The sequence below is a fragment of the Coregonus clupeaformis genome, chromosome 6, assembly GCF_020615455.1.
Source record: "Coregonus clupeaformis isolate EN_2021a chromosome 6, ASM2061545v1, whole genome shotgun sequence".
In the NCBI taxonomy this organism is placed as follows: domain Eukaryota; kingdom Metazoa; phylum Chordata; class Actinopteri; order Salmoniformes; family Salmonidae; genus Coregonus; species Coregonus clupeaformis.
In genome coordinates this window covers 41,420,088-41,447,079 of record NC_059197.1, presented here as the reverse complement: position 1 = coordinate 41,447,079, position 26,992 = coordinate 41,420,088, and the positions used below count along the sequence as shown (strand labels likewise).

The 26,992-nt window shown below is 44.7% G+C and overlaps 1 protein-coding gene across 3 annotated transcripts in view; it reads right to left on the bottom strand.

The window, feature by feature from the left end:
• LOC121567966 (membrane-associated phosphatidylinositol transfer protein 3) overlaps positions 1-26,992 on the bottom strand; it is a 126,977-nt gene that overhangs the window by 86,840 nt on the left and 13,145 nt on the right. Inside the window, exons 2-3 of one of the 3 annotated variants that reach the window (XM_041878388.2) lie at positions 17,641-17,736; positions 437-544 (exon numbers count right to left, since the gene is read on the bottom strand). In XM_041878388.2, coding sequence (XP_041734322.1) covers positions 437-544; positions 17,641-17,736 — 204 coding nt within the window. Of the gene's footprint in view, positions 1-68; positions 91-436; positions 545-17,640; positions 17,737-26,992 lie in introns of those variants that run through there. The other 2 variants (XM_041878389.2, XM_041878390.2) reach the window with 2 other exon arrangements.

Sequence of the window (26,992 nt, the reverse complement as noted above, 5' to 3'; positions counted from 1 at the left end):
GGACATTAGAGCCCTCTCATGCCCCCAGTGTACCCTGTGTAACGTACCTTGTGATGTGTGTAACATACCTTGTGATTGGTCCATGTGTCCCAGGGTACCCTGTATGTAACATACCTTGTGATTGGTCCATGTGTCCCAGGGTACCCTGTGTGTAACATACCTTGTGATTGGTCCATGTGTCCCAGGGAACCATGTGTGTAACATACCTTGTGATTGGTCCATGTGTGCCAGGGTACCCTGTGTGTAACATACCTTGTGATTGGTTCATGTGTCCCAGTGTACCCTGTGTGTAACATACCTTGTGATTGGTCCATGTGTCCCAGGGTACCCTGTGTGTAACATACCTTGTGATTGGTCCATGTGTCCCAGTGTACCCTGTGTGTAACATACCTTGTGATTGGTTCATGTGTCCCAGTGTACCCTGTGTGTAACATACCTTGTGATTGGTCCATGTGTCCCAGGGTCTCGATCTGCTCTACCAGGTCGTTAGAGTTCCACTGGCTCATTCCCAGGAGGATGGCACTCTTCCCCTCCAGCATATCTGCTGGGACACACACAGACACACAGGGAAGAGGGTTACAATCTGTCTGCTGGAGGACACATAGACACACAGGGAGGAGGGTTACAATCTGTCTGCTGGGGGACACATAGACACACAGGGAGGAGGGTTACAATCTGTCTGCTGGGGGACACATAGACACACAGGGAGGAGGGTTACAATCTGTATGCTGGGGGACACATAGACACACAGGGAGGAGGGTTACAATCTGTCTGCTGGGGACACATAGACACACAGGGAGGAGGGTTACAATCTATCTGCTGGGGACACATAGACACACAGGGAGCAGGGTTACAATCTGTCTGCTGGGGGACACATAGACACACAGGGAGGAGGGTTACAATCTGTCTGCTGGGGGACACATAGACACACAGGAGGAGGGTTACAATCTGTCTGCTGGGGACACATAGACACACAGGGAGGAGGGTTACAATCTGTCTGCTGGGGACACATAGACACACAGGGAGGAGGGTTACAATCTGTCTGCTGGGGGACACATAGACACACAGGGAGGAGGGTTACAATCTGTCTGCTGGGGGACACATAGACACACAGGGAGGAGGGTTACAATCTGTCTGCTGGGGGACACATAGACACACAGGGAGGAGGGTTACAATCTGTCTGCTGGGGACACATAGACACACAGGGAGGAGGGTTACAATCTGTCTGCTGGGGGACACATAGACACACAGGGAGGAGGGTTACAATCTGTCTGCTGGGGGACACATAGACACACAGGGAGGAGGGTTACAATCTGTCTGCTGGGGACACATAGACACACAGGGAGGAGGGTTACAATCTGTCTGCTGGGGGACACACAGACAGACAGGGAAGAAGATTTACATTTACATTACATTTTAGTCATTTAGCAGACGCTCATATCCAGAGCAATTTACAGGAGCAATTAGTTAACTGCCTTGCTCAAGGGCACATCGAAATACTTTTTACCTAGTCGGCTCGGTGATTCGAACCAGTGACCTTTCGGTTACTGGCCCAACGTGGCTACCAGCCGCCCACCATTACATTATCATAGAACCCAAACACATAGTTGATGATGAGAACTGAACAGATTATCTGGTTGGTTAACACAGAGGATGGGGGAAATCCAGACAGACGCAGGAACAGACACAGGGACACTGACACAGGGACAGCGGTTAGAATCTGCTGGGACACAGACACACAGAGAGCGGGGTTAGATGGCTGGTTGCTACAGACATTTCCATACAGTTTATTTCTGTCCTTTACTACATTTCCCATAGTTTAGCCAAACCCAGACACAGCAGATGTGGAAAGAGACTACATCAGTGACACATGGCATGTAACTACAGAACAGAGGATACTCAGACTCCCATTGGACCGTCATCGGAGCCAGTTGAAGCGACAGCGTGCTAATGGTAAGCATTAGCCATGGTCAGAGGGGTTGTCTGCTGTGATGGTCACACTGGGCTGCTGCAGCGACAGTACCATGGTCAGAGGGGTTGTCTGCTGATGGCCGGCTCATAGAGACAGAGTGACACACCGTGTCCAATACACTGCTCTCTCTCTCTCTCGCTCTCTTTCTCTCACACACAACCACGCATGCCTGGCATCTCAGAGTGGCTGTGACACTGTTCTGCCAGGCCTGTCCACTACGATCACACTGGCAGGCCTACTGGTCACTGTCTGTCTCTATAGCCCTTTACCTCCCTTCTCTTCCTCTCTGTCTCTGTCTGTCTCTGTCGATGCCAACACACACACATGCAAATACACATAATGTGTAGATGCATTTCAAATACACACACACACACACTTCAGCATCCAGATCACAACAACACCCTGCAGGAGTTGAAAAAGGCCAGAGTTAAGGCAGGGAAGCGTGCAGGTTTTAACCAAGCACTGAGAATGCACTGAGTCATCTCCCAGAGAGCAGCGCTGATGAGAGCAGCTTACAGCCACAACGGAAGAACACAACGCCTGTGAGGTGTGAAACATGTTTCAAGGAGAGAGAAGAACACAACAGAAAGCCTGGCGCTCCGAGCAGAGGAAAGGAGATTTCAGCTATGATCAGATCAAATATACAAGCAGCCAGAACCAAATAACACAGACTAAATAAAAACCTCCACCGCCCAACGCCAAGAGGGTCAGAAGGAAAGCCAAAATAAAGCTGCATCTCATTCAGATTCAGAGAGGGAAGGAATGAATGAAGGATGAGATTGCCCTGCAACTGACAGCCCTGGATTAGAAAGAAGAGAGGGGGAGGGATGCAGGTACGTCCTTCAACCTGACAGCACGGAGGGTGAGGGAGAGGGAAAGAGAGAGAGAAGAAAAGGAAGACTGATTGTATAGAGCAGAAAGTATACAGTTAGAATGGACGTAAACTCTGGATGACAGCGATTACTATGTCTTCAACATCATCATGGTTCCAAACAGGACAGCACAACAATATCCACTGTAGCCTAGCTACAGCATATGATCATGGTTATTACATAACTTTGAGATAATGAAAGATGATGATTTGCTAGTTTAAGTGAATACGGGTGTAAAAGTAGAGTTAGAGTCGATCAGGACATGACATTATAAAGGCTGTGGAAGATGGATAGCAGAAATGAGGAGTGAAAGTAGCCCACTGGCATGAATAGAGGAGCAGATGTTTGGGGAGGAAGATATGATAAATAGGTAGAAGGGAAAGGAAGAGAGAAACTTTAATTTAAGTCGCTATCCAACTAAAAAGACCTAGAACAGTGACTCACACAGGCTCAATTCAACAAACAAACCTTATTTACTTTCCTTTACATCCACAACACAATTCATTACTCAATGTCAAGTGAGACTGGCCCACCCACTGGGGAGCAAGGCCCAGCCAATCAGAAATAGTTTTTCCCCACAAAAGGGCTTTATTACAGACATAAATACTCCTCAGTTTCATCAGCTGTCCGGGTGGCTGGTCTCAGACGATCCCGCAGGTGAAGAAGCCGGATGTAGAGGTCCTGGGCTGGCGTGGTTACAAGTGGTTTGCGGTCGTGAGGCCGGTTGGACATACTGCCAAATTCTCTAAAACAACCCTGGAGGCGGCTTATGGTAGAGAAATGAACATTACATTATCTGGCAACAGCTCTGTTGGACATTCCTGCAGTCAGCATGCCAATTGCACGCTCCCTCAAAACTTGAGACATCTGTGGCATTGTGATGTGTGACAAAACTGCACATTTGAGAGTGGCCTTTTATTGTCCCCAGCACAAGTTGCACCTGTGTAATGATCATGGTGTTTAATCAGCTTATTGATATGCCACGCCTGTCAGGTGAATGGGCTATCTTGGCAAAGGAGAAATTCTCACTAACAGGGATGTGAACCATTTGTGGACAAAATTTGAGAGAAATAAGCTTTTTGTGCATATGGAGAATTTGTGGGATCTTTATTTCAGCTCATGAAACATGGGACCAACACTTTACATGTTGCATTTATATTTTTGTTCAGTATACATGAGGAATGGTTCCTGATAAAAACATATCTTTCTACAGATGACACTGTGTCTACTCAGGGCATCTATGTGACATCCACAATTGATCTTTTTTTTATCCCAGTTTAAAGGCATGCTTGTCAAGCAGGAGAGAGATAGGAGACGTGAAAGATTGGAAGTGAAGAGACAGTCAGCAAATCACTATGCAGGCTGAGAAACCTCTTTCTCTGTTGGCTCCAATCTAAATGCACAAGAGACCAAATTGCTGCCCTTACTAATAGCAGGCTACACTGCACAACCAGGTAAATGTGTACACAACATGTGAGGTAGGTAAGGAGTTTTAAATAGAATGTTCCAATCAGGGAGTGTGAGCCTCAGTGTAGCACTGGTCTGGCTTGCTTATGATTGTTTTCCATTTTCAGCAGTGTGTGACTCCAGTCAGTCACTACCAGCATGGGCCAAGAGACAACAAACAATTACATGGAAAACCAGTGGCATGGTGCCTGTTGGCTGTATTTAAAATTGAAGTAAATACAGCAAGATACATTCTGAAAGCCCAAGCCTCCAATCACCAGTGCTGTTGCAATATGTTCTGACAAAATTCTGACATTAATTTCAAAGTACAAGAAGTGTTTGTGTACAGTGCTATGGTAATACATTAGTAATGGGTCTACAATGAGTGGCTGTGGTGGTAGCCTACTGTGATGAGGTGTGAATGAAGGAGTCAGGCGCAGGAGGTAAAACACCGAAGTCCAGAGTTTATTCCGTTTACATAAATAAAACGCATCCAGCGTCAATACGAAACTATCACAAGGGAAATATTCCACCTTGGCAATAACAAATGGAAGAGTAAACCGAGCTACTCGCTCTCACAAATACAATCACTCACAAAGACAAGGGGAACAGAGGGAACACTTATACACATACTAATTAGGGGAATGAGCACCAGGTGTGTGTGATTGACAAGACAAGACATGACAAGTGGAGTGACGAGAATGGGATTGGCAGTAGCTAGTAAGCCGGTGACGGCGAACGCCGAAACCTGCCCGAACAAGGAGGGGAGGCAGCCTCGGGGAAGTCGTGACAGTACCCCCTTGATGCGCAGCTCCAGCAGTGCGCCGACCCCGGCCCCGGGACGGCCAGGAGGACGCGGAGCAGGGCGAGTCGGATGGCGACGGTGGAAATCCCTCAACAGGGAGGGATCGAGGATGTCCCTCCTTGGGACCCAGCACCGTTCCTCCGTACCGTACCCCTCCCACGATACTGAAGGCCCCCCACCCGACGCCTCGAATCCAGTATGGAACAGACCGAGTACGCCGGGGCCCCCTCGATGTCCAGAGGAGGTGGAGGAACCTCCCGCACCTCAGATTCCTGGAGCGGACCAGCTACCACCTGCCTGAGGAGAGACACATGAAACAAGGGGTTAATACGGTAATCAGGGGGAGTAACAACCCGTATGTAACCTCGTTTATCCTCCTCAGGACTTTAAATGGCCCCACAAACTGCGGGCTCAGCTTCCGGCAGGGCAGGCGGAGGGGTAGATTCCGGTTCGAGAGCCAGGCCCGATCCCCGGTACGAAACCGGGGCCTCCCTGCAGTGGCGGTCAGCGTTCGCCTTCTGACGACGCACGGCGCGCTGGAGGCGAATGTGGGCAGCGTCCCAAGTCTCCTCCACGCGCCGAAACCAGTCATCCACCACAGGAGCCTCGGTCTGGCTCTGGTGCCACGGTGCCAGGACCGGTTGGTAACCCAAAACACATTGGAAGGGTGTTAGGTTAGTGGAGGAGTGGCGGAGAGAGTTCTGCCCATGGCAGGAACACCGACCACTCCCCCAGTCGATCCTGACAGTAGGTCCGCAGGAACCTACCCACATCTTGATTCACCCTTTCCACCTGCCCATTACTCTCGGGGTGAAATCCAGAGGTCAGGCTGACTGAGACCCCCAGACGTTCCATGAACGCCTTCCAGACTCTAGACGTGAACTGGGGACCTCAGTCGGACGCTATATCCTCTGGTACCCCGTAGTGCCAGAAGACGTGAGTAAACAGAGCCTGCACAGTTTGTAGGGCCGTGGGGCCGTGGGGAGACCGGGCAGAGGAAGGAGGCGGCAGGACTTGGAAAAGCGATCCACAATGACCAGGATAGTGGTGTTACCTTGGGAGAGGGGAAGATCAGTAAGAAAATCAATACTAAGGTGAGACCATGGTCGTTGTGGAACTGGTAAAGGTTAGCTTACCCGCTGGGAGGTGCCTAGGTGCCTTACTCTGGGCGCCCACTGAGCAGGAGGAAACATACACCCTCACGTCCTTAGCCAAGGTAGGCCACCAGTACTTCTCGGTCAGGCAGCGCATTGTACGACCGATACCTGGATGACCAGAGGAGGGTGTTGTGTGTGCCCAGTAGATCAGACGATCACGGATAAGCGCAGGCACGTACTGCAGCCCAGCTGGACACTGCGGTGGAGATGGATCTGTGCGTAATGCCTGCGCTATATCCGCGTCCATCGCCTATACTACCGGCGCCACAATGCATAAGGCTGGGAGTATGGGGGTGTTGTCTCTGGGCCTCTCCTCTGTGTCATACAGCCGAGACAGTGTGTCTGCCTTCACGTTCTTCGTACCCGGAATGTTTGAAAGTGTGAAATCAAATCGGTTGAAGAAGAGGGCCCACCTGGCCTGGTGAGGATTCAGTTTCCTCGCTGCCCGAATGTACTCCAGGTTACAGTGGTCTGTCCAGACGAGGAAAGGGTGTTTCGCCCCTTCGAACCAATGCCTCCACACCGTCAAAGCTCGGACAACAGCCAGCAGCTCCCAATCACCATGCCATAGTTCTACTCCGCCGAGCTGAGCTTCTTCGAAAAAGAAGGCACAGGGGCGGAGCTTGGGTGGCGTGCCCGAGCGTTGATATAAGACAGCGCCCTATCCCTATCTCGGACGCATCCACCTCCGCTACGAACGGAGTGATGAATCGGGGTGAGCCAGTACCGGGGCTGAGGTGAACAGACCCCACAATCTACTGAAGGCCAAATCAGCCTCAGCAGACCAGTGGAGCCGGGACGGCCCACCCTTCAACAAGGAGGTAATGGGAGCTGCGACCTTGCCAAAGCCCCGAATAAACCTCCGATAGCAGTTGGCAAAGCCAAGGAAGTGCTGCACCTCCTTCACCGTGGTTGAAGTCGGCCAATTACGCACGGCTGAAATTCGATCTCCCTCCATCTCCACACCTGTGGTAGTAATGCAGTATCCGAGGAAGGAGATTGACTGCTGGAAAAACTCACACTTCTCTGCCTTGGCATAAAGCTCATTCTCCAGCAGTCGGACCAGTACCTTGCGAACCAGGGACACATGCTCGGCGCACGTAGCGGAATACACCAGGATGTCATCGATGTAGAGCACCACACCGCGACCAAGCATGTCCCGAAACACCTCGTTCACAAAGGACTGGAAAACGGATGGAGCATTCATCAAACCGTAGGGCATCACCAGGTATTCATAATGACCCCGAGGTTGTGCTGAATGCGGTTTTCCACTCATCCCCTTCCCGAATACGCACCAGGTTGTAGGCACTCCTGAGGTCTAATTTGGTGAAAAAACAGGCCCCATGCATTGACTCAATCACTGAAGGAATGAGGGGAAGAGGATAACTAAATCATACAGTCACCTTATTCAGAGGTCAATAATCAATGCACGGGCGTAAACCGCCATCATTCTTCTTCACAAAGAAGAAACTTGAGGAATCAGGTGAAGTGGAGGGACGTATATACCCCTGGCGCAGGGACTCCATAGCCTCAGTTTCAGCCTGTGACAGGGGATACACATGACTCCTGGGAGGTACACCGTCTACCCAAAGGTTTGTCGCGCAATCCCCCTCCCGATGAGGTGGTAATGTAGTCGCTTGCATCTTGGAAAACGCGAGCGCCAGATCATGGTATTCAGGGGGAATGCGCACGGTGGGGGTACCGTCTGGACTTTCCACTGTGGTCGCACCAATGGAAACACCTAGACACCTACCCGGACACTCACGCGACCACCCCGTAAGAACCCTCTGCGGCCATGAAAAAGTGGGGTTGTGAAGGGCTAACCACGGAATACCTAAGACTGCAGGGTAAGCAGGAAACTCAAAAATCAAAAAAGTGATCTGCTCAACATGCGTCTCCTGTGTAATCATGGTGACTGGTACAGTAACCTCCTTAACCAACTCGGACCCTAATGGTCGACTATCAAGTGCTCTGATGGGGCGTGGAATGGATAGGGGAACCAATGAAATGCCTTGACGGCGTGCAAATGCCCTGTCCATAAAGTTCCCAGCTGCGCCTGAATCGACTAGCGCCTTACACTGGGAAACTACCAGGTGATCGGGAAAGGAGATAGATAAGGAACAGTGCGCTGCAAAGGGCTCTGAACGTTAGCTGGGGTGATGCGTGAGTACCCTGCCTACCGCCTCCAGACCCAAAGGAACGTTGACTGTGATGTGAAGTGGATTGTCCCTTCGTGCCACCAGAGTGGCACTGTCGCTGTCCAGCTCCATCTGCTCGGGGTCAGAGTCGTCCGGAGTGGTAACGGGCAGACCCCTACCAGGACATCCTCTGGCTGCTAGCAGATTGTCCAGCCGGATGACCATGTCCACCAGTTGGGAGACCGATAGCATGGCATCACGGCAGGCTAGCTCCCGTCGGACGTCCTCCCTTAAGTGGCACCGGAAATGGTCGATCAGGGCCCGCTCGTTCCACCCGGACCCCGCTGCCAGCGTCCGGAACTCCAGCGCATAGTCCTGTGCGGTCCTTGTCCCCCTGCCTCAGATGGACCAGTCGTTCGCCCTCAGGCGGGTGATCAAAAAAGGGCCAGAAAAAGGCGAGCAAACTCCCCGTAGTCCTCCAACGCGGCACCTCCCTCGTTCCACACCGCGTTGGCCCACTCCAGGGCTCTCCCACAAAGGCAGGAAACAAGGACGGATACCTTCTCCCGCTCCAGTGGCGTCGACCTGATGCTGGAGAAATACAACTCTAGTTGCAGCAGAAATCCCTTACATTGCGCAGGAGGTAAAACACCGAAGTCCAGAGTTTATTCCGTTTACATAAATAAAACGCACCCAGCGTCAATACGAAACTATCACAAGGGAAATATTCCACCTTGGCTCAACCGAGCTACTCGCTCTCACAATGAAACAATCACTCACAAAGACAAGGGGAACAGAGGGATCACTTATACAAATACTAATTAGGGGAATGAGCACCAGGTGTGTGTGATTTACAAGACAAGACATGACAAGTGGAGTGATGAGAATGGGATCGGCAGTAGCTAGTAAGCCGGTGACGACGAACGCCGAAACCTGCCCGAAAAAGGAGGGGAGGCAGCCTCGGCGGAAGTCGTGACACCTACGATAATGGGAAAAGCAATCTGTCTCCAGCAGCCATTTATTACCACTTTAAATCAGGGAAGCGGCTTAAACCCAACAGTAAATATGATCTGTATAAAGCCCACTCCGACAAATTCAACTCATTATTCAAATTCATGTAATCAGATAACAAATCAGGATTAACGCAGAAGAAATGTGTCAACAGCACAACGTCAATAAGCACGGTGACAGTTGAGCTGGCATAGGCTTGCCTGCATGGGCCTGGAATGGAGAGCACTCATTCAGAATGATGGGAGATTTTCCTCACTCTGGTGGATACAACTCAAGGCTTGTGAAATGTGGAGAGTCATTGGTAAGGGGGGGATGTAAGGAGATGGAAGCTGTCTGATGTGCAAAGGGTGGAAAAGCATTTGTTTGGTATCGTTAGGGGTCCTATATCTACTCAGGTCTACTCAGATAGTTTTAAATCTTGCACAGCATATATCGAGACAACTGGAAAATATAGTGCTCTTGCGAAAATTATTAGTGAATCTACCCCTTCTAATCTCCTTCCAATCTTCTCTCAGTAGAGCAGTCTAATCTGAGAACACTATGGCAGAGACATTGTCTTACGTTAGAAAGCACGACATCTCCATCTGAGGGACGAGCGTCATTTAGGTGTGACGCCACCTGTCAGAAAACAATGTTGGCAGAGATAGACACACCAAATCATTAAGACAAATATACTCCCCTGTTATAGAGGTCTTGATCCTCAGCTCTGTCTGTCTGGGGAGGTGAGTCAACAGCGTGACTCAGTCAACACCGTCAACAGACAGCATTCAGTCAGTCACAGCCATCACAGTGCTGTGATACCGTCACACTGTCACACAGACAGACACACTGTGTCGCCTTCTGACCCAGTAGTCACTGCCTTGGGTTGGTCAAAGACAACACAGACCACTGTGAATATACAACGCACTCCAGTGAGCTCCAGCTCTCACTAGAATGGAAGCTGTCATATTGAGATTTCTATTTCCTTTCTCCAATACTACCAGTGACCCTCTAAGAGCAGTCATTTGTGAGGCCATGACAACACTAACGAGAACAGCCTCAGCAACAAGGCATTTGTCATTTGACCAACCCACGGCAGTGACTCCTGGAGTATATTTGTTTGTCTTGGAGATTTGGTGTGTCTATCTCTGCCACCATTGTTTTCTAATCAGGTGGCGTCACTCCTACATGACGCTCGTCCCTCAGATGGAGATGTCATGCTATCTGACACAGTGCTCTCAGACAAGGCTGCTCTACTGAGAGAAGATTGGAATGAGACTGGAATGGGTAGATTCACTGATATTTTTTGCAAGAGCAATATATTTTCCAGTTGGATATCAAAGTAGACCTGAGTAGATACAGGACCCCAGCTCAATTAATCACATAGGAAGCATTCCCATCTGCACTCTAACACTCTGACTGCCCATAAGGCTCTGGTCAAAAGTGTTGTATGATTGTTTCACTTTTCTAGAGGCAATCATGAACATTCCTAGAGGTCCTTGGTGGAGTCAGCTTGCGTTAATTTACCACTGGGTAGAATGGAAATAATGGAATGAAAGCCAGATGAACATATAGTCTCTAAGGAGCAGCCAAACACCTCCAGAAGAGAGCCGGACAGGCAGCCTCTTCAGTGAGTCCACATCTGTGTCCCAAATGGCACCCAATTCCCTACATAGTGCACTACTTTTGACCAGAGCCATATGAGCTCTGGTCAAAAGTAGTGCACTATATAGTGAATAGGGTGCCATTTTGGACACAGCCTATGGGTTATCTCTTTAGCATATCAGAGAAGATATTTGTGACAGTTTAATACGTTCTCATGGTTTTACTGGCCTGGAGCTTTATGGCGTGGGTGACAGCATTAATCATCCTGAAATAAATACAACTCCCAGGAGCTCATCGTGATGGCTTGAGTGGTATAATACAGTACACTCCCACTCTCTCTCTCTCTTACTCATTCACTCCCTCTCTCCCTCTTCATTTCTCTCTCAAACGTTCTCTTCACCCATCTCTCTCTATCCTCTCTCTCTCTCTCTCTCTCTCTCTCTCTCTCTCTCTCTCTCTGTGTCTTACTCACTAATTCCCTCTCACTCTTAATTTCTCTCTCAAACGTTATCTTCCCCATCTCTCTCCTCTCTCTCTGTCTCCTCTCTCTCTCTGTCTCTCTTACTCCCTCCCCCTCTCCATTCCTCTCTCTCTCTCTCTCTTTCTCTCTCTCTCTCTCCCTAAAAGTAGTATTATTTCAGGAGAAAACAAGTTGTCCTGACATTACTTAATTACATGCTCCTAAGAATATAACCTTTAGAGCCATCCATCCCTCCTGTTAAGAGCAAGCCCATCTCTTTAATAGCCTATCTCAGGACATTTTACCACCATTTTATTAGCTTGCTCTGGTTTATTTTTGAAATATCTTATCCCCAAGAGGGCATTCTCAGTAGAGAGTTTTTTAACAATCACAAAAAAGAAAACTTCATCCTCTCTCCCGCTTGATATGTTCATGAATATACTACACTGATAACGCTGTTATGAACATAACATTTCAAAATAGTTTTCTGTGTAAGAGGTTAAATTTTTTCATTGATTGAGATAGGGAAGCTTTTATGTAAGCTTGAAAGGTTCCTCCAAGGTTTTTCCCATTACACTTTAATGCTTCAAAAACACCAGGCGGGCGGCCACAAAGCTATTCCAATATTATGCATCAATCAAAGACTACAGGATGAGGCGCGATTGGTGAGCCGCAACGCTGCAAAGCACAGACCAATCAAAAGACTACAATGACATCCAGAGATGAAAAGCCTCGGAGAACAACTGGCTGGGACTTTCCCCAATTCAGCTGACGGCAGGCACTAACATCTGGACTTTTAATTTAAATCCCCTGTTGTGTGGTGGGCCAGAAACCCCTCATTACATATGAATGAGAAATGTGTCTCATGAAAGATTGATGTGGAAACATGCAGGTAGCTGAGAGTTACCAGTTCATTCTGCAACTACAATAACGTCATACTCATTCTGTTTCCAGAGGGGAAGTGACACAACATAATGCGGTACAAGACATTTGAATAATGCAGTGTGAGCTTGTCTGTTTTGTTGTAGAGCTTTGTTGAAAATCCATTATACTTCCCATGGAGACAATCATAAACACTGTGTGACTGACAAAATGTACCCCCCATAATAATAAGAGAGAAAATTGCTTCAAAATACAAATTGGTCCATTTTACCTGCTGCCATTTTGCAAATAGAGCCTCCCCCTTCCCTCTGTTTACTCTCCATGTTATGCAGTAATTAAGCATCTCTCTAAGCATGGGTATTTCATGCTGCGGTGAGAAATAGTGAGCGGGAGAGACATGGGGGTGCCAGGGTAAATCTGTTACACTTTATAGGCCACATGCTATCTTTACCCTGGTGACTCTGCCAGTCAGGTGGAATATATTTCTCAGCCAGTTCTGCTCTGTGACACAGCACAGTGATAAGGGAAGCACAGCACGTCTCATACGAGACAACCAAATATGTGTGGAGATGTGTGTGTGTGGGTGTGTATCAACATGTATGTGTGCATGTATACAAGCTGCATACTCCAGTACACTATTCATTAGCATCAGTCAGATTTGTTCATGGTTTGTCAGTGAATTGTGTTTAATTACTCAGGGTGTATTCACACCGTTTAGGTGATAACACACACAAATATACACACACTTAGACACACACACACACTTAGACACACACACACACACACACATAGACACACACACAGACACACACATTTAGACACACACACATAGACACACACACACACATAGACACACACACATAGACACACACACATAGACACACAGACACACACACACACACACAGACACATAGACACACACACAGACACACTAACACACATAGACACAGTCACACACACACACATAGACACACACACATAGACACACACAAACAACCACACAGACATCCACACACACACACTAACACACACATATAGACACAAACACATAGACACACACACACACACAGACACACATTCACAGACACACACACGCACGCGCGCACACACACACAAATGTGAAAAGTCAGTATAAATAAGCAGGCCATTAACACAGTCGACAGAAACGTGACGTAGGTTGCAGCAGAGACTTAACATTTGTTTCTGTAACCCCTGGCATTCATTAAAACTTCCACTCTCAGCAGGGGACAAGAGAGGAAGACTGGGAGTGAGATATGGTCTCTGTTCTCTGTCACTGAGGCAAGCTGTGCAGTGTCCACCAGGAGAAGTGGAACTATGTTGAGGCTAGATAAATCTGAAGCGTTTATCCGAATAATGTGCTGCTTTTTTGGTCATTGTGTTACACAAGATGCCAGAAATTTGACTGGGTTAATAATACATTTGGATTAAATGTGTTACAGTTTTCTTCAATTGCTAACAAGCATCGGTCAATACTGAAGCCACTTTTTCAAAACTCTTCACACAGTCTGCATTACCATCATGCATCTTGGCCAAACAGTTAATAACACCTCCAAAACTCACTCAAACCACCAAAACACTTCATACATGTCTCAAAATAAGCTTGTTCGACCATAACACTGGCAACAATTCTCACTCAGAAAGCATACATTGTCACTCATAACACACTGACCTAAAAAACACTAACAACAGGGAGCATTACATAAATGATGAAATTTTTTCTTTGAAATTTGAATGATCTTTCACATAAATCAGTATTTCATTATAGAATAAGAACAACACCTTTTCACTTTATTGATTGTATTAAAGTATATGTAACAAGAATGATTCAGAAATGCAGCAATTTGCTTCAATAGCCTTTTTTTTCTATATCTTTGCATATAGTAATTTACTTGTGAAAAATAAAAAGTTTAAACAAAAAACAAAATCATGAAATTCCAGGGCTGCAATAATAATTACAAAAAACATCAACAACATGTTTAGTATAATCACACATACTGTACAGTACTGTGAGGGTTCTAGTTCTCCCTCTCTCCTGCATTTGGCCACTAGTTCTCATCAACATCACATCTTATTTATTCTCTGGCGATGCATCTTGGAAAGTATCTTCTGGAATGTCTAATCCAACCCTGGCAGTCTTCAGGAGAAGTGTCTCCACACCCCGCATTCATGGCATCCAGTAAGGACATCTGGTCATGTGGATGGTGGTCATAAACCTTCCACCTCCACGCAGAGAAAAACTCCTCTATGGGGTTTAGGAAGGGGGAGTATGGAGGCAGGAATAGTACAGACATCCTGGCATGTGCAGCAAACCAGTCTGTGACTGCAGCAGAGTGGTGGATGGCCACATTATCCCACACAACAACGAAGGTAGGGGAGTTTCTTGCCCCTCTCTCCTCCGCTGGCACAAGTCGATTATGCAGTTCATCCAGAAACTAAATTAGCCTCTCTGTATTGTAGGAGCCAATGAGTGGTTTGTGTAACAGCAAACCATCATTGGACAGTGCTGCACACATTGTGATGTTAGCTCCTCTCTGGCCTGGGACATCCACGGTTGCACTCTGTCCAATCGCATTTCTTCCCCTGTGGCGTGTTTTTGCCAGGTTGAATCCAGCTTCATCCACAAAGATGAATGTATGTGCAGTTTGCCTGGCTTCCATCTCCATTACTCTCTAAAATACAGTAAATCCACAGTTTTACAGTACTTTACATTATGCATAGCTGTGTATGTACCCTGTTTGGTTATTGAACAAATATCTTACCTGGACATATTGATACCGGAGTTCTTTCATACGTTCACCGTTTCTCTCAAAGGGTACAGTGTACAACTGCTTCATCCTTATTTGGTGTTTCTCTAGGACTCTGGCAATTGTCGTTGTACTGACCGTATTCACATTCCCAAAAGTGATATTGTCTGCCAGCACTCTGTCCCAAATTTCCCTCAGTTTTATTGCATTGTTGCTAATTACCATGTCAATTATGGAATTTCCTGCACATCTGATAATATTCTGTCTCTCCCTCCTGTGGGAGGCAACCTTTGGATCCTACTGAAAAACACAAAACAATCAATATATTTCAAAATGTCAGTACATGTAAAAATATGAACATACTGTATTGTACTGTAATATGTAGTTCAATTATCATTGAAGGATGCACATCTCACCTGTTGTTTTGCCGGAAAATTCGTACTATTGATGCAACTGTTGAATGCTGCAGATTTGGTTGCACCCTTAAACCGGCCTCTCTCAAAGAGAGACCATGGTTTACAACATGGTCAATAATTGTGGCCCTTATCTCATCAGAGACCACCACTCTTGGTCTTCCTCTCCTTTGTCCTCCACACATTCTCCCTCTCCCTGCCACTCTTCTTTCCCCACCAACCTGTCTTCCTTGATCCATGTTTCCAAACTAAATCATTCCGAAGCCGTCCTCTTTTGTCTGTTTGGTAACGAGACTAAAAACAGGACACTTGGGTAGGCTTTCAGCTGAAATTGCAATCAGCTGTGTTTGGAATGATGAAATATTCTGCTGAGATTTTCTGTATGTTTCAATCTAGTTACTGCAGAAATGCACGACATTTGCCATAATTCTGTTTTGAATGTGTTTTTAACAGTTTTGCAAACAGTGTGTTAGCATTTGAAAACGTGCTGCAAATATATAGTTTTGCAGGTGGTGGAGTATGAATGAGAAAAGAGTTCATGGATTTCGGAGACTGTGGTCATTGAATGCATTTTGTGTGAAAGCAATGAAAAATGATTCACAGTTTGGTCCACATACACTTCTGTTTCGCTGACTGTGTGAAGAGTTTTGACAATGTAACTTCAGTTTTAACCAATGCATGTTAGCAATTGAAAAAAACTGTAACATACTGTATAATTGGTTTGACTTACCTCCCTTATCCATCTCTCCAAAAGAAAGGCGCTTGAAGCAAAGAATCTGTGTGATTAACATTTTCAGTTACCCTAGTGGGCGTGATGGCTTATCTATTCTCCCTGGGAAAATATAATCCTTTCTAGGAACAAACCAACTTAAACCTACCGAATCATGCTACCACTATTCCCTAAACGACAGATATAACCATATAAATGATTGATCATAAACATGACATGCATGATGATGCATTTCCCTGGCTGTTATATTAAAATACGGTCGAAGGCCCATGCTACTGATGTGATGCCGTGGTGCGCCATGTGTGTGTGTGTTAGTGTATTTGTGTGTGTGTATGTGTGTGTGTGTGTGTTGTGCTCCATGAGGATTTCCCTCCCTATAAAGCCTCTCTCTTCCACATCTTTCACACTTTTAACTACCACCTCTAATGATGATTATCTGCTTAATCACAGGGCTATTCTTAGACTAGAGACATAGCAGATGGAGACTGCCAGGATGACCTCACCGGGAGAAATACCCTCGGTGCTTTAGAAATAATAAACCGGCATAAGCACTGATTAAATATGTCCCTAGCATTTCCACAAGAGGTATAGAGAGGGTCTTGGGTCACATCCAAGACAGGATTTATCTTCCTCAGGTTCCATGGATACGTCCCAAATGGCACCATATTCCCTATATAGTGCACTACATAGGTAAAACTAAGGACTGGAGATGTATTGATCCAGAGAGGGAAATTAGTTAACAAGGACAAAGCAATTGGGTTGGACAAAGCTGGCAGGACAGAGCATACAAGCAACATGCAACAGATGCTCTCCATTCCAGACAGGGGACAATAGTTCCATACCACCTATGATTTTCACCATGAGCCTAATGTGTGAAAGCCTGGTGTTAAGAGCATCAATACACCTGTTACTACGGTGTTCCTGTAGGGAATCCACTCAACAGTGATCAGCATGCCTTACTGTTATACAACTGAGTCACTTTTCTTCGCCTCTATCTTCCCACCGGGGGTCTAGCATTAGCAATCAGCCTCTCTCCTAGCCTGAAGATAGACTTCTCTCCAGTCAATCAAAACAGCAATCATAGACCCACGTTAAATAGCTCCCCTGACCACATCCCAAACTGCATGCAAATTCCCCGGTGATTCTAGCATTACAGTTCAATTGATTTCCCCTTTCACTGTTCAAAAGACCAGTAAAAAAAAAACTCCCATGTGAGGAAGCCTGAGGATATATCAGCGTGTCAGGCATATAAGCCCAACCTGACCCATGTGACGGGATATGGCGCTTTTCAGGGTGCTCACAAAGGAAGAGAGATAAGGGGAAGATGAGAGAGGAAGAAAGACAGGAAAGAGAGAGAGTTGAACTAAGCTCCTTGGGTGTTATCAAAGGAAAAAATTAAACTAACCTCTGGCATCGAAAAACTCCTCATCTGAGCTGTCAACAGACTCCTGTGCAATGTCCTGCATCCGCCAGTGGGAGACGCTGTGCTTGCGGGAAGCGGCTGAGGGGTAGAAAGAGAAAAACAGATAATTTTCTACATCAGAATAAACATCTATGTACGTCATCATGTCATTATTCAGAGTATTCAAGGACAAATTAATTATGTGAATCTATATGTTTTTCCTTTCAGCTTCAAGTTCATAAATGGCAGCAGAACAATTGCATTAGCTTGTAGGGCCTTGGGCAGAGAGGCTCCATTGGTCACAAATCAAGCTCATATAAAGAAATATAAGGCTCTGAAGCAAAACAATTGAGCTCAGAGGTTAACCAGCTCATCTTCTCTATGAACCATGAAACATTGGAGATGGTGGCTCCATATCTAGGTAGGCTACTGTGCCTCAACAACTCTCAACACACTATGATAATGAATCAATCTTTAGTATTACACAGACATCATGTGAAAAGTATGAAGGTCAGTGAGTTTCTCAAATTCACATTCTTCAAGACTAGAAAGAGGGAGTATTTAGAGAGATCCCTCAAGCTCTATTCTTCTAAGATCAGTGTTAATAAAGTAATGCCAGATAAAGGCAATAACGTTAATTATAAATGACTTTCAGACAACCAACGATTCTTCCTTTAAGTACTATTGAATTCAAACAAGATCAATGACAAGTGAAAGTGACAAAGCAAATCGTTCCCTTGCTCTAACCTCCAGAGAACTGCCATGGGAGAGAGAAAAATTGAGTTGTGTGAGCTTTCCCGACTCCACACACAAAGAGCCAGTGTCTGAGAATCTAAGAGCCTTTACTCCACAACACAACAACACCAGGCTGCTTGTGTTTGATCTCAGTTCATTTCATCCCCTCATCCCTTCCTATATTATCCACTTCCAGAGGACATTTGCAGAGTGCCATACTGGATGTTGAACGCTGAGTTCATGGCTCCCATTACCATGGCACCTTCTCTGCCCTCACTGTTTTCACTCTCTCCATCTCTCTCTCTCTCTCTCTCTCTCCTACGGCCCAGCTTCTCCTCATCGCTACACAGGAATTAATTAGCTTTTCATTTCTTACAGGACTCCATCAGGTCAAATGTTTTCACTATTAATATCTCATTGAGGGATGGGTGTCTCAACCTTTGGAGTTCTCTATTGAGTCATGGAATGGAGGATAGGATAGTCCATGAACAGCAGATGTGTTACAAGGCATTGCTCAACCACAGCCTGGGGTAGGCCAGCACCTTTCAGGACAGGACCCTTGTATTTACTTTTTATTTTTGCACTGTCTCTATGCACACTCACAGGACCCTACACACTCACAGGACCCTACACACTCACAGGACCCTACACATTCACAGGACCCTACACATTCACAGGACCCTACACACTCACAGGACCCTTTACACTCACGCACACTAATACTCCAACACAACACACACACACAAACACCCACTTCATAATGTGCTCACACACACACAATATTCACATACATTTATACTGACTCTACACACACCCACTCACATACAATCATCGTATACGCTGCTGCTACTCTGTTTATCATATATCCTGATGCCTAGTCACCTTACCCCTATAAGTATCTACCTCTATCGCTCCAGTATCCATGCACATTGTAACTATGGTACTAGAACTGACTGACTGCCTTCGAAAGTATTCAGACCGCTTGACTTTTTCCATATTTTGTTACGTTACAACCTTATTCTACATGTATTTATTTATTTAACCTCAGCAATCTACACACAATACCCCATAATGACTAAGCGAAAACAGGTTTTTAGAAATGTTTGCTAATTTATAAAAAATAAAAAACAGAAATACCTTATTTACATAAGTATTCAGACCTTTTGCTATGAGACTCGAAATTGAGCTCAGGTGCATCCTGTTTCCATTGATCATCCTTGAGATGTTTCTACAACTTGATTGGAGTCCACCTGTGGTAAATTCAATTGATTGGACATGATTTGGAAAGGCACACACCTGTCTATATAAGGTCCCACAGTTGGCAGTGCATGTCAGAGCAAAAACCAAGCCATAAGGTCGAACGAATTGTCTGTAGAGCTCAGAGACAGGATTGTGTCTGGAGCATTGAAGGTCCCCAAGAACACAGTGGCCTCCATCATTCTTAAATGGAAGAAGTTTGGAACCACCAAGACTCTTCCTAGAGCTGGCCGCCCGGCCAAACTGAGCAACCGGGGGAGAAGAGTCTTGGTCAAGGAGGTGACCAAGAACCCGATGGTCACTCTGACAGAGCTCTAGAGTTCCTCTGTGGAGATGGGAGAACATTCCAGAAGGACAACCATCTCTGCAGCACTCCACCAATCAGGCCTTTATGGTAGAGTGACCAGACGGAAGCCACTCCTCAGTAAAAGGCACGACAGCCCGCTTGGAGTTTGCCAAAAGGCACCTAAAGACTCTCAGACCATGAGAAACAACATTCTCTGGTCTGATGAAACCAATATTGAACTCTTTGGCCTGAATGCCAAGGGTCACATCTGGAGGAAACCTGTCACTATCCCTACGGTGAAGCATGGTGGTGGCAGCATCATGCTGTGGGGATGTATTTCAGCGGCAGGGACTGGGAGACTAGTCAGGATCGAGGGAAAGATGAACGGAGTAAAGTACAGAGAGATACTTGATGAAAACCTGCTCCAGAGCTCTCAGGACCTCAGACTGGGGCGAAGGTTCATCTTCCAACAGGACAACGACCCTAAGCACACAGCCAAGACAACGCAGGAGTGGCTTCGGGACAAGTCTTTGAATGTCCTTGAGTGGCCCAGCCAGAACCCGGACATGAACCCGATCTAACATCTCTGGAGAGACCTGAAAATAGCTGTGCAGCAACGCTCCCAATCCAACCTGACAGAGCTTGAGAGGATCTGCAGAGAATAATGGGAGAAACTCCCCAAATACAGATGTGCCAAACTTGTAGTGTCATAACCAAGAAGACTCGAGGCTGTAATCGCTGCCAAAGGTGCTTCAACAAAGTACTGAGTAAAGGGTCTGAATACTTATGTAAATGTGATATTTACGTTTTCTTTTTTTTATATAAATAAGCAAACATTTAAAAAAAAAACAGTTTTTGCTTTGTCATTATGGGGTATTGTGTGTAGATTGATGGGGGAAACAACTATGTAATCAATTTTAGAATAAGGCTGTAATGTAACAAAATGTTTAAAAAGCAAGGGGTATGAATACTTTCCGAAGGCACTGTATTTCCTAATGACTAATTGATAATGATTGCAAACAGGGGCATTAACCAATCACCTGAAATCTATACGCTATTCTGTAATGTATTCTAAGTGATTAACTTTAAATCTAATTACTCTATACATTCAATACCTCATTTGCACATGCAATGTATATGATTAAACAGATATACAATAGGGTGGCACATTAACCTGCAATGAGGCTGGGGTAATGTTTTTATATTCAGAGATTTGGAGGCGGGTGGCTTTTAAAGATGATTGAGTTCATGAATTCAGGAAGGTGTCTCATGGCTGAAAGAGGAATAACCCAAACCGCCGCTCCTGAAAGATTTATAATTGAACTCATTCATCTCTCTACCTCTCCTATCATACATATCCCTGCATGACTCGCCCTGGGATAAATGCTAAATAGAACAACATAAAATAGCATGGATTGCAATGCTAGAGAAATAATATATTAGCATATATTTAGCATATCCGTATGACTTTGGTTGGTCCCTATCATCAGATGTTAAACAGAAAGTTGGAGAAGATTTGCAAACAAATAAAGAGAGATTCATATCAACAGAGCTCAATAATATCTGAAGAGCTTTGGGAGATAAAACAAATTCATAATACACTGATTGTACTTTGTATTATGTTATTGTTTCAATGGGATTCACACTCACAGTCTCATTTTTATAATGTTTACCATAGTAAAGACTAGAAAAAGCGAGAAAAACAATGTTTGTATGGATGATCCATGGGAGTTCTGCTGTTAGAAACCCTGGCCTAGAGCATACTGTGTAGCATAAATCTAGAATTGGCCCAGCAAGAACTCCAAGGACTCCTCACATGCTATTCCCTTAGAGCCATTAGGGGGGAAACCCAGCACCCCTGAGGGATAATGTCCGGACCCTCTGCATCTGGGCTACTCAGAACCCATAGATATACTGTAAATCCCTTTTAATCAGGAACATACCATAATCTCCTTAAAATAAAATGCAGCTCTCTTCAAGAAATCTGCTCACCCTCTGCCTGGCCCTCAGTCTCTCCACCGTCCTGGGCCCTTATTGTGATCTGGCTCTTCAGGCAGCTCCGTCACCATTTTCCTCATTTTGATATTCACAAAGGTTGCACAGAACATTCCCACAATGTTGCACAATGTTCCACAATTTCCAAATAAGTCTGTTTTTATGACATTCATAGCATATTTGTTTAAGGTTAAAGATAATATTTTTGTGTTTTGGGAAAATATATTTTGTGATGTCCCCACAATGTTCTCACTAGACTGTTCCCACAACCTAATGAAACATTCTGGGAACCTTTAAATAACACATTAAATGCGTTCTAGGAATGTTTTTGCAACATCACACGACTGTTTTATACAAATATTCTATACTCATCAGCATGACTGGACAGTTTTTGTGTTATGAGAACATTTGCTGAGACTTAACGCATGTTCTGGGAACTTCCACAAAACCAATTTTGGTGTTCCGGGTATGTTCTTTTCTTCTCAACACAGAGTAGAAAGAGCACTAGGGTCTGCTTCACATGTCCATCAGAACATTCTGTATGATTGTGCCCTGACTCTGTGATTTGTGACTGTGATTCGTGGAGGGGCATGACAATTCCATAAGGAGTTGGCAAGACAGCAGAGACAGACTTGCAACCAGGCTAGGGTGGAGGGTGGCAAAGGTAAATAATGAGGAGAACCATGTGGATCTACTGTGGATTGGACATACTCATTAATATCTTCTAATTTATCCAATCCCATTTTAACACACAATTAAAATACATTTCTACAGCCGAAGAAAAATAGTGCAAAAGAGAGGTCTGGGGAACAGGGGAGGAGACTGATCTATAATAAATAATAATAATTATTATTATTTATCTGATCTCTCCATCAAATGTGCTAAATCGCTCAATTGTCACCTTCCACATGGAATACCCACACACCCTCAAGATGTCATCCCTGTAGATATTTTTGTTTTGATAATAGTTTGCTTTGCAGCTCCAGGCAGGCAGCAGAATGCACACGTCTTTATATAGTAACCTTCTTAATCTGCCATTTGATATAAAATCTCACTCAATACCTACAGTATACTGCCCTGACTTCTCTCTACCCAGCAACGGTCACATACGTCGGTGCTGAGGTTCACTACAGACATAGGCAGGGTCAGTGGTGGTGAGTTTTACATTGACAAATGACAACCCAGTGAGGGGCAGAGAGGGTGCAGGGGTCTGCTCTATAGCTTAGCTCTGACAACAGACCTTGCATTGAGCTCAGTGAGGAGGAAGGCTATCAGGCCTCCTTTCCTTTTTTAGCATGACGCCTAATGGCCACAGCTAATGGATGAGGAGTGGATATGAGTGTATAATATGCCACAGGATTATGGCACAGGATCAGGATTTCAACATATACTTTTTTCCTCTGATGACGCACATCAAGAGTGAGGGGGGGAGAAATTGCTCAAGTAGTTTTTAAACGAAGTAGCCAAATGATGAGTTTATGTAGGCGATGAAGTAATCAAAAAGGCATAACAGCTTAAATCACTCTAAAGCATATTCCCTTATCGGTAAGTAACCACCACAATCTGTGGTCAATATTGAAGTCATTTTGAATATATTTATTATATTTGAGAGAGACTAATATGGGAATTATAAAAACCCTTCCTCTTAAGATTTTACAAAAAAAAATCTATCCAAGCTGTAGTTTGTGGCAAAGAGCTGCTACTGTAAAGTGCTGTTCTCTCTCTCTCTCACTCTCTCTCTCTCCCTCCCTTCCCAGCCAGCCAGCCAGCGAGCCAGCTAGCTTCTGGCTCCCGGTTAGGTATACAGGCAGTGCTCGCCAACCCAGTGCCTGTGTGCTTCCTCATAACAAACAGACATTAAATTCTAATTAACACTATTTTGCATGCTTGAATACATAACTGAGGTCACGGTCTGAATGCATTATCACATGCCTGAGTAGAGTTTAGGGAACACTATGCTGCTGCTGCCTGTTGAGCACTTGGCAGCACTGCCGAAAAGAGGCAAAACCTAAGATATCACTTATGGCACATAAGATTGTAACATTAGATGATAATCGTCAGTTATTGGAAAATGGACAATAGGGCCATTTGAGGGCTTACATGAGGTTGCAAAAGATACATAAATAATACATGGAAACAATAATTGTGAAAACTTATCAAAAAGGTAACACTTCAACTGTTTGGCATTGTAATTTGTCGGTAGAGAGTCAGCCAGGCATATCTATAATTTATCTGGCAACAATGTAGTGATTGAAGTAGCAAACATGAGTGGTTGTGAGACTGAGCTCTCCCTCTGAGGTATGAAAAAGAGTGAGAGAGAGAGAGAGAATCACTGCCTCCCCTCATACAGGGCTATTTTTAGCTCTGTGCTGAATCCCAATCATTGTGCAAATCAGGATGGACACAATCATTTGGGCAGAAACTGAAAAACCCTATTGGAGTGGGACAATTTGGGACTAATTCAAGTTACATGTTACAGCAGCTGCACGTTACATATATAAATGAATAGCCTATACTCAATGGGGACATGATTCTAGCTCCAGGAATGAAGATGATTACAATACAGAGATTATCATAACATCAATTGATCAGCTGCAAGAGGTGCACCGGCAATAGCCTACACCTAACTTGCTTGGTATACAGCTCATTAAAGTACCAAAAGCTTGCCTAATGGTTGATGGTCATAAGCACCGCAGTGCAGGGTCATTTAATGGTCATTTACTTTAGTTTCAAACTCAGTCCGGATTTAAAAGACAGAATAATGAGGCTGCATTTTCTTCCTTGTTTCAGTCAGCCAGTCAGGTTGGCAGCTGTTTGAGAACCTGAAGACATGTATTAGGACTGAGAGGAACAGAGGGATCTCACTAATATTATTCAGCCCATCACACAGCAAAGCTGCCAGAGAAGATATACAGAATTAACCAAACTAAGTTGATTTATTCAACTGCAATCATTGGTCTTGAGTATTTTTCTGCAGCATTCAATTTGGATCTTATCAATAAGCAGAGTTTATTATGTTTGGTATGCCTGAAAATAAATGAAGGAATAAAACTATCAGATAATTACAGTAACGATGTCAGTCGAAGCCATTAATGCAGAAAACAATGTTGTCTAGGGAATGTGTTTGTCTGGGTTATTGATTGAACTGCTTACTTTTTCAAATGAGTTCTGAGGACAAAAGCTACTTGTCTGCTCAACCCTCATATATGTGATAATCACCATCTTTCCTCTTTAACTTGTCTTTAACAGTGAAATGGTCTTTCTGAGTCATGTTACAAACAGGAATCACAGATGACAAGGACTGTCTAGTGTCTCTGCCCTTATTTGTCTGCAGACTGACAAAAGCCTTTGATATCCAGACATAATAATCAAATGGAAATGTAAACAATTCAACTGTCACCAGTTCAATTTACCGGTACAGGAAGCTGAAAAGCACGGCTATGTCTCGACTTTCATCTAGGTACAAATGAATCAGTTGGATAACGGCCTTCCCACTGGGCACAAACTGGTTCAATCAACGCTGTTTCAACGTAATTTGTCAACGTATTGTGACGTGGAAAATACATAGGATTTGAAAAAAGTCAACAACGTAAACTGTTGTTTTGAGGGTGAAATTTCAACGACAGCATTATGTTATTATGGTAACCAAATTTCAACATAGACAAACCTTGTATAAAATATGTTGAATTTGTACCTTTAAAACAACGTCAGATCTTCAATGTTATTTCCACTATAGGAAAAAAAAACTATAAGCTGCACATCCTACTGGAGAACTGATCTATCTATAGCTACGCTTTGGTCTGTGATCCAGGTTTATTTATTTTTTACCCCCCTTTTTCGTCATATCCAATTACGATCTTGTCTCATCGCTGCAACTCCCCAAAGGGCTCGGGAGAGGCGAAGGTCGAGTCATGCGTCCTCCAAAACATGACCCACTAAACCGCTCTCCTTAACACCCGCCCGCTTAACCCGGAAGCCAGCCGCACCAATGTGTCAGCCTGCAGGCGCCCTCCCCTAACCCGGACCAATTGTGCGCCAACCCAATGGGCCTACCGGTCACGGCCGGCTGTGACACAGCCTGGGATCGAACCCGAGTCTGCAGTGACGCCTCAAATACTGCGATGCAGTGCCTTAGACCGCTGCGCCACTCGGAAGGCCCTCAGATCCAGGGTTTTAACCAAGCCGTGCTTAGCTTTGATATTTGTCACTGACTATTACCAATGTGCTATTGTGAGAATGGTTGTTGAGAGATCGCCACTTAAAAACGAAATAGATTCACTGTTGCTATCAAAGTCATTCCAAAGGGTAGGTTTAATAGAGCAAATGAAATATAACCTTACTTTATCACACCAAATATCAACATTTGAAGGAGACGTATCTTCTGCTTGTATAGTTCCATCTGTGCCAATGACTTAGTATTTCTGTATTTTGAAAGTTATTCGTCTTGAAAACTTGATTGCTGACATGCAAAACATTTTGGGACTATATCATCAATGGACTAATGAAACAAATACAAAACATAGTTTTGGGGTGGAATTGTCCTTTAATAGGCAAAATGTCTTCTATTTCAAAAGTGATATTGGATTGTGTAACAAACTATCAACATTTGAAGGAGATTCATCTTCTGCTTGGATAGTTCCATCTGTGCCAATGACAGACTGGCTTTAATTCCAGTTTGTCTACAAATTAATAATTAATATGTTGGATTCACATCTCCATCTCAACCAAAAATCAAAGCTAAAGAATAGGACAAAATCAAATAAAACTTTATTTAAAGTGCATTTAAAGGTTGATTTGATTTAGCCCTCTTATTTTACTTTTGGTTGAGATGGAGATGTAAATGCAACATATCAATTATTAATTTGTAGACAAACTGGAATTAAAGCCAGACTAAGTCAGTGGCACAGAGATGGAACTATCCAAGCAAAACATAAATCTCCTTCAAATGTTGATATTTTTGCTGCGTTGATAACCAAACACAATCCAATATTACTTTTGAAATACAATAAATTTAGCCTATTAAAGAAAATTGCTGCGGGGACTTGTTTCCATTCAGCCACAAGGGCATTAATGAGGTCAGGG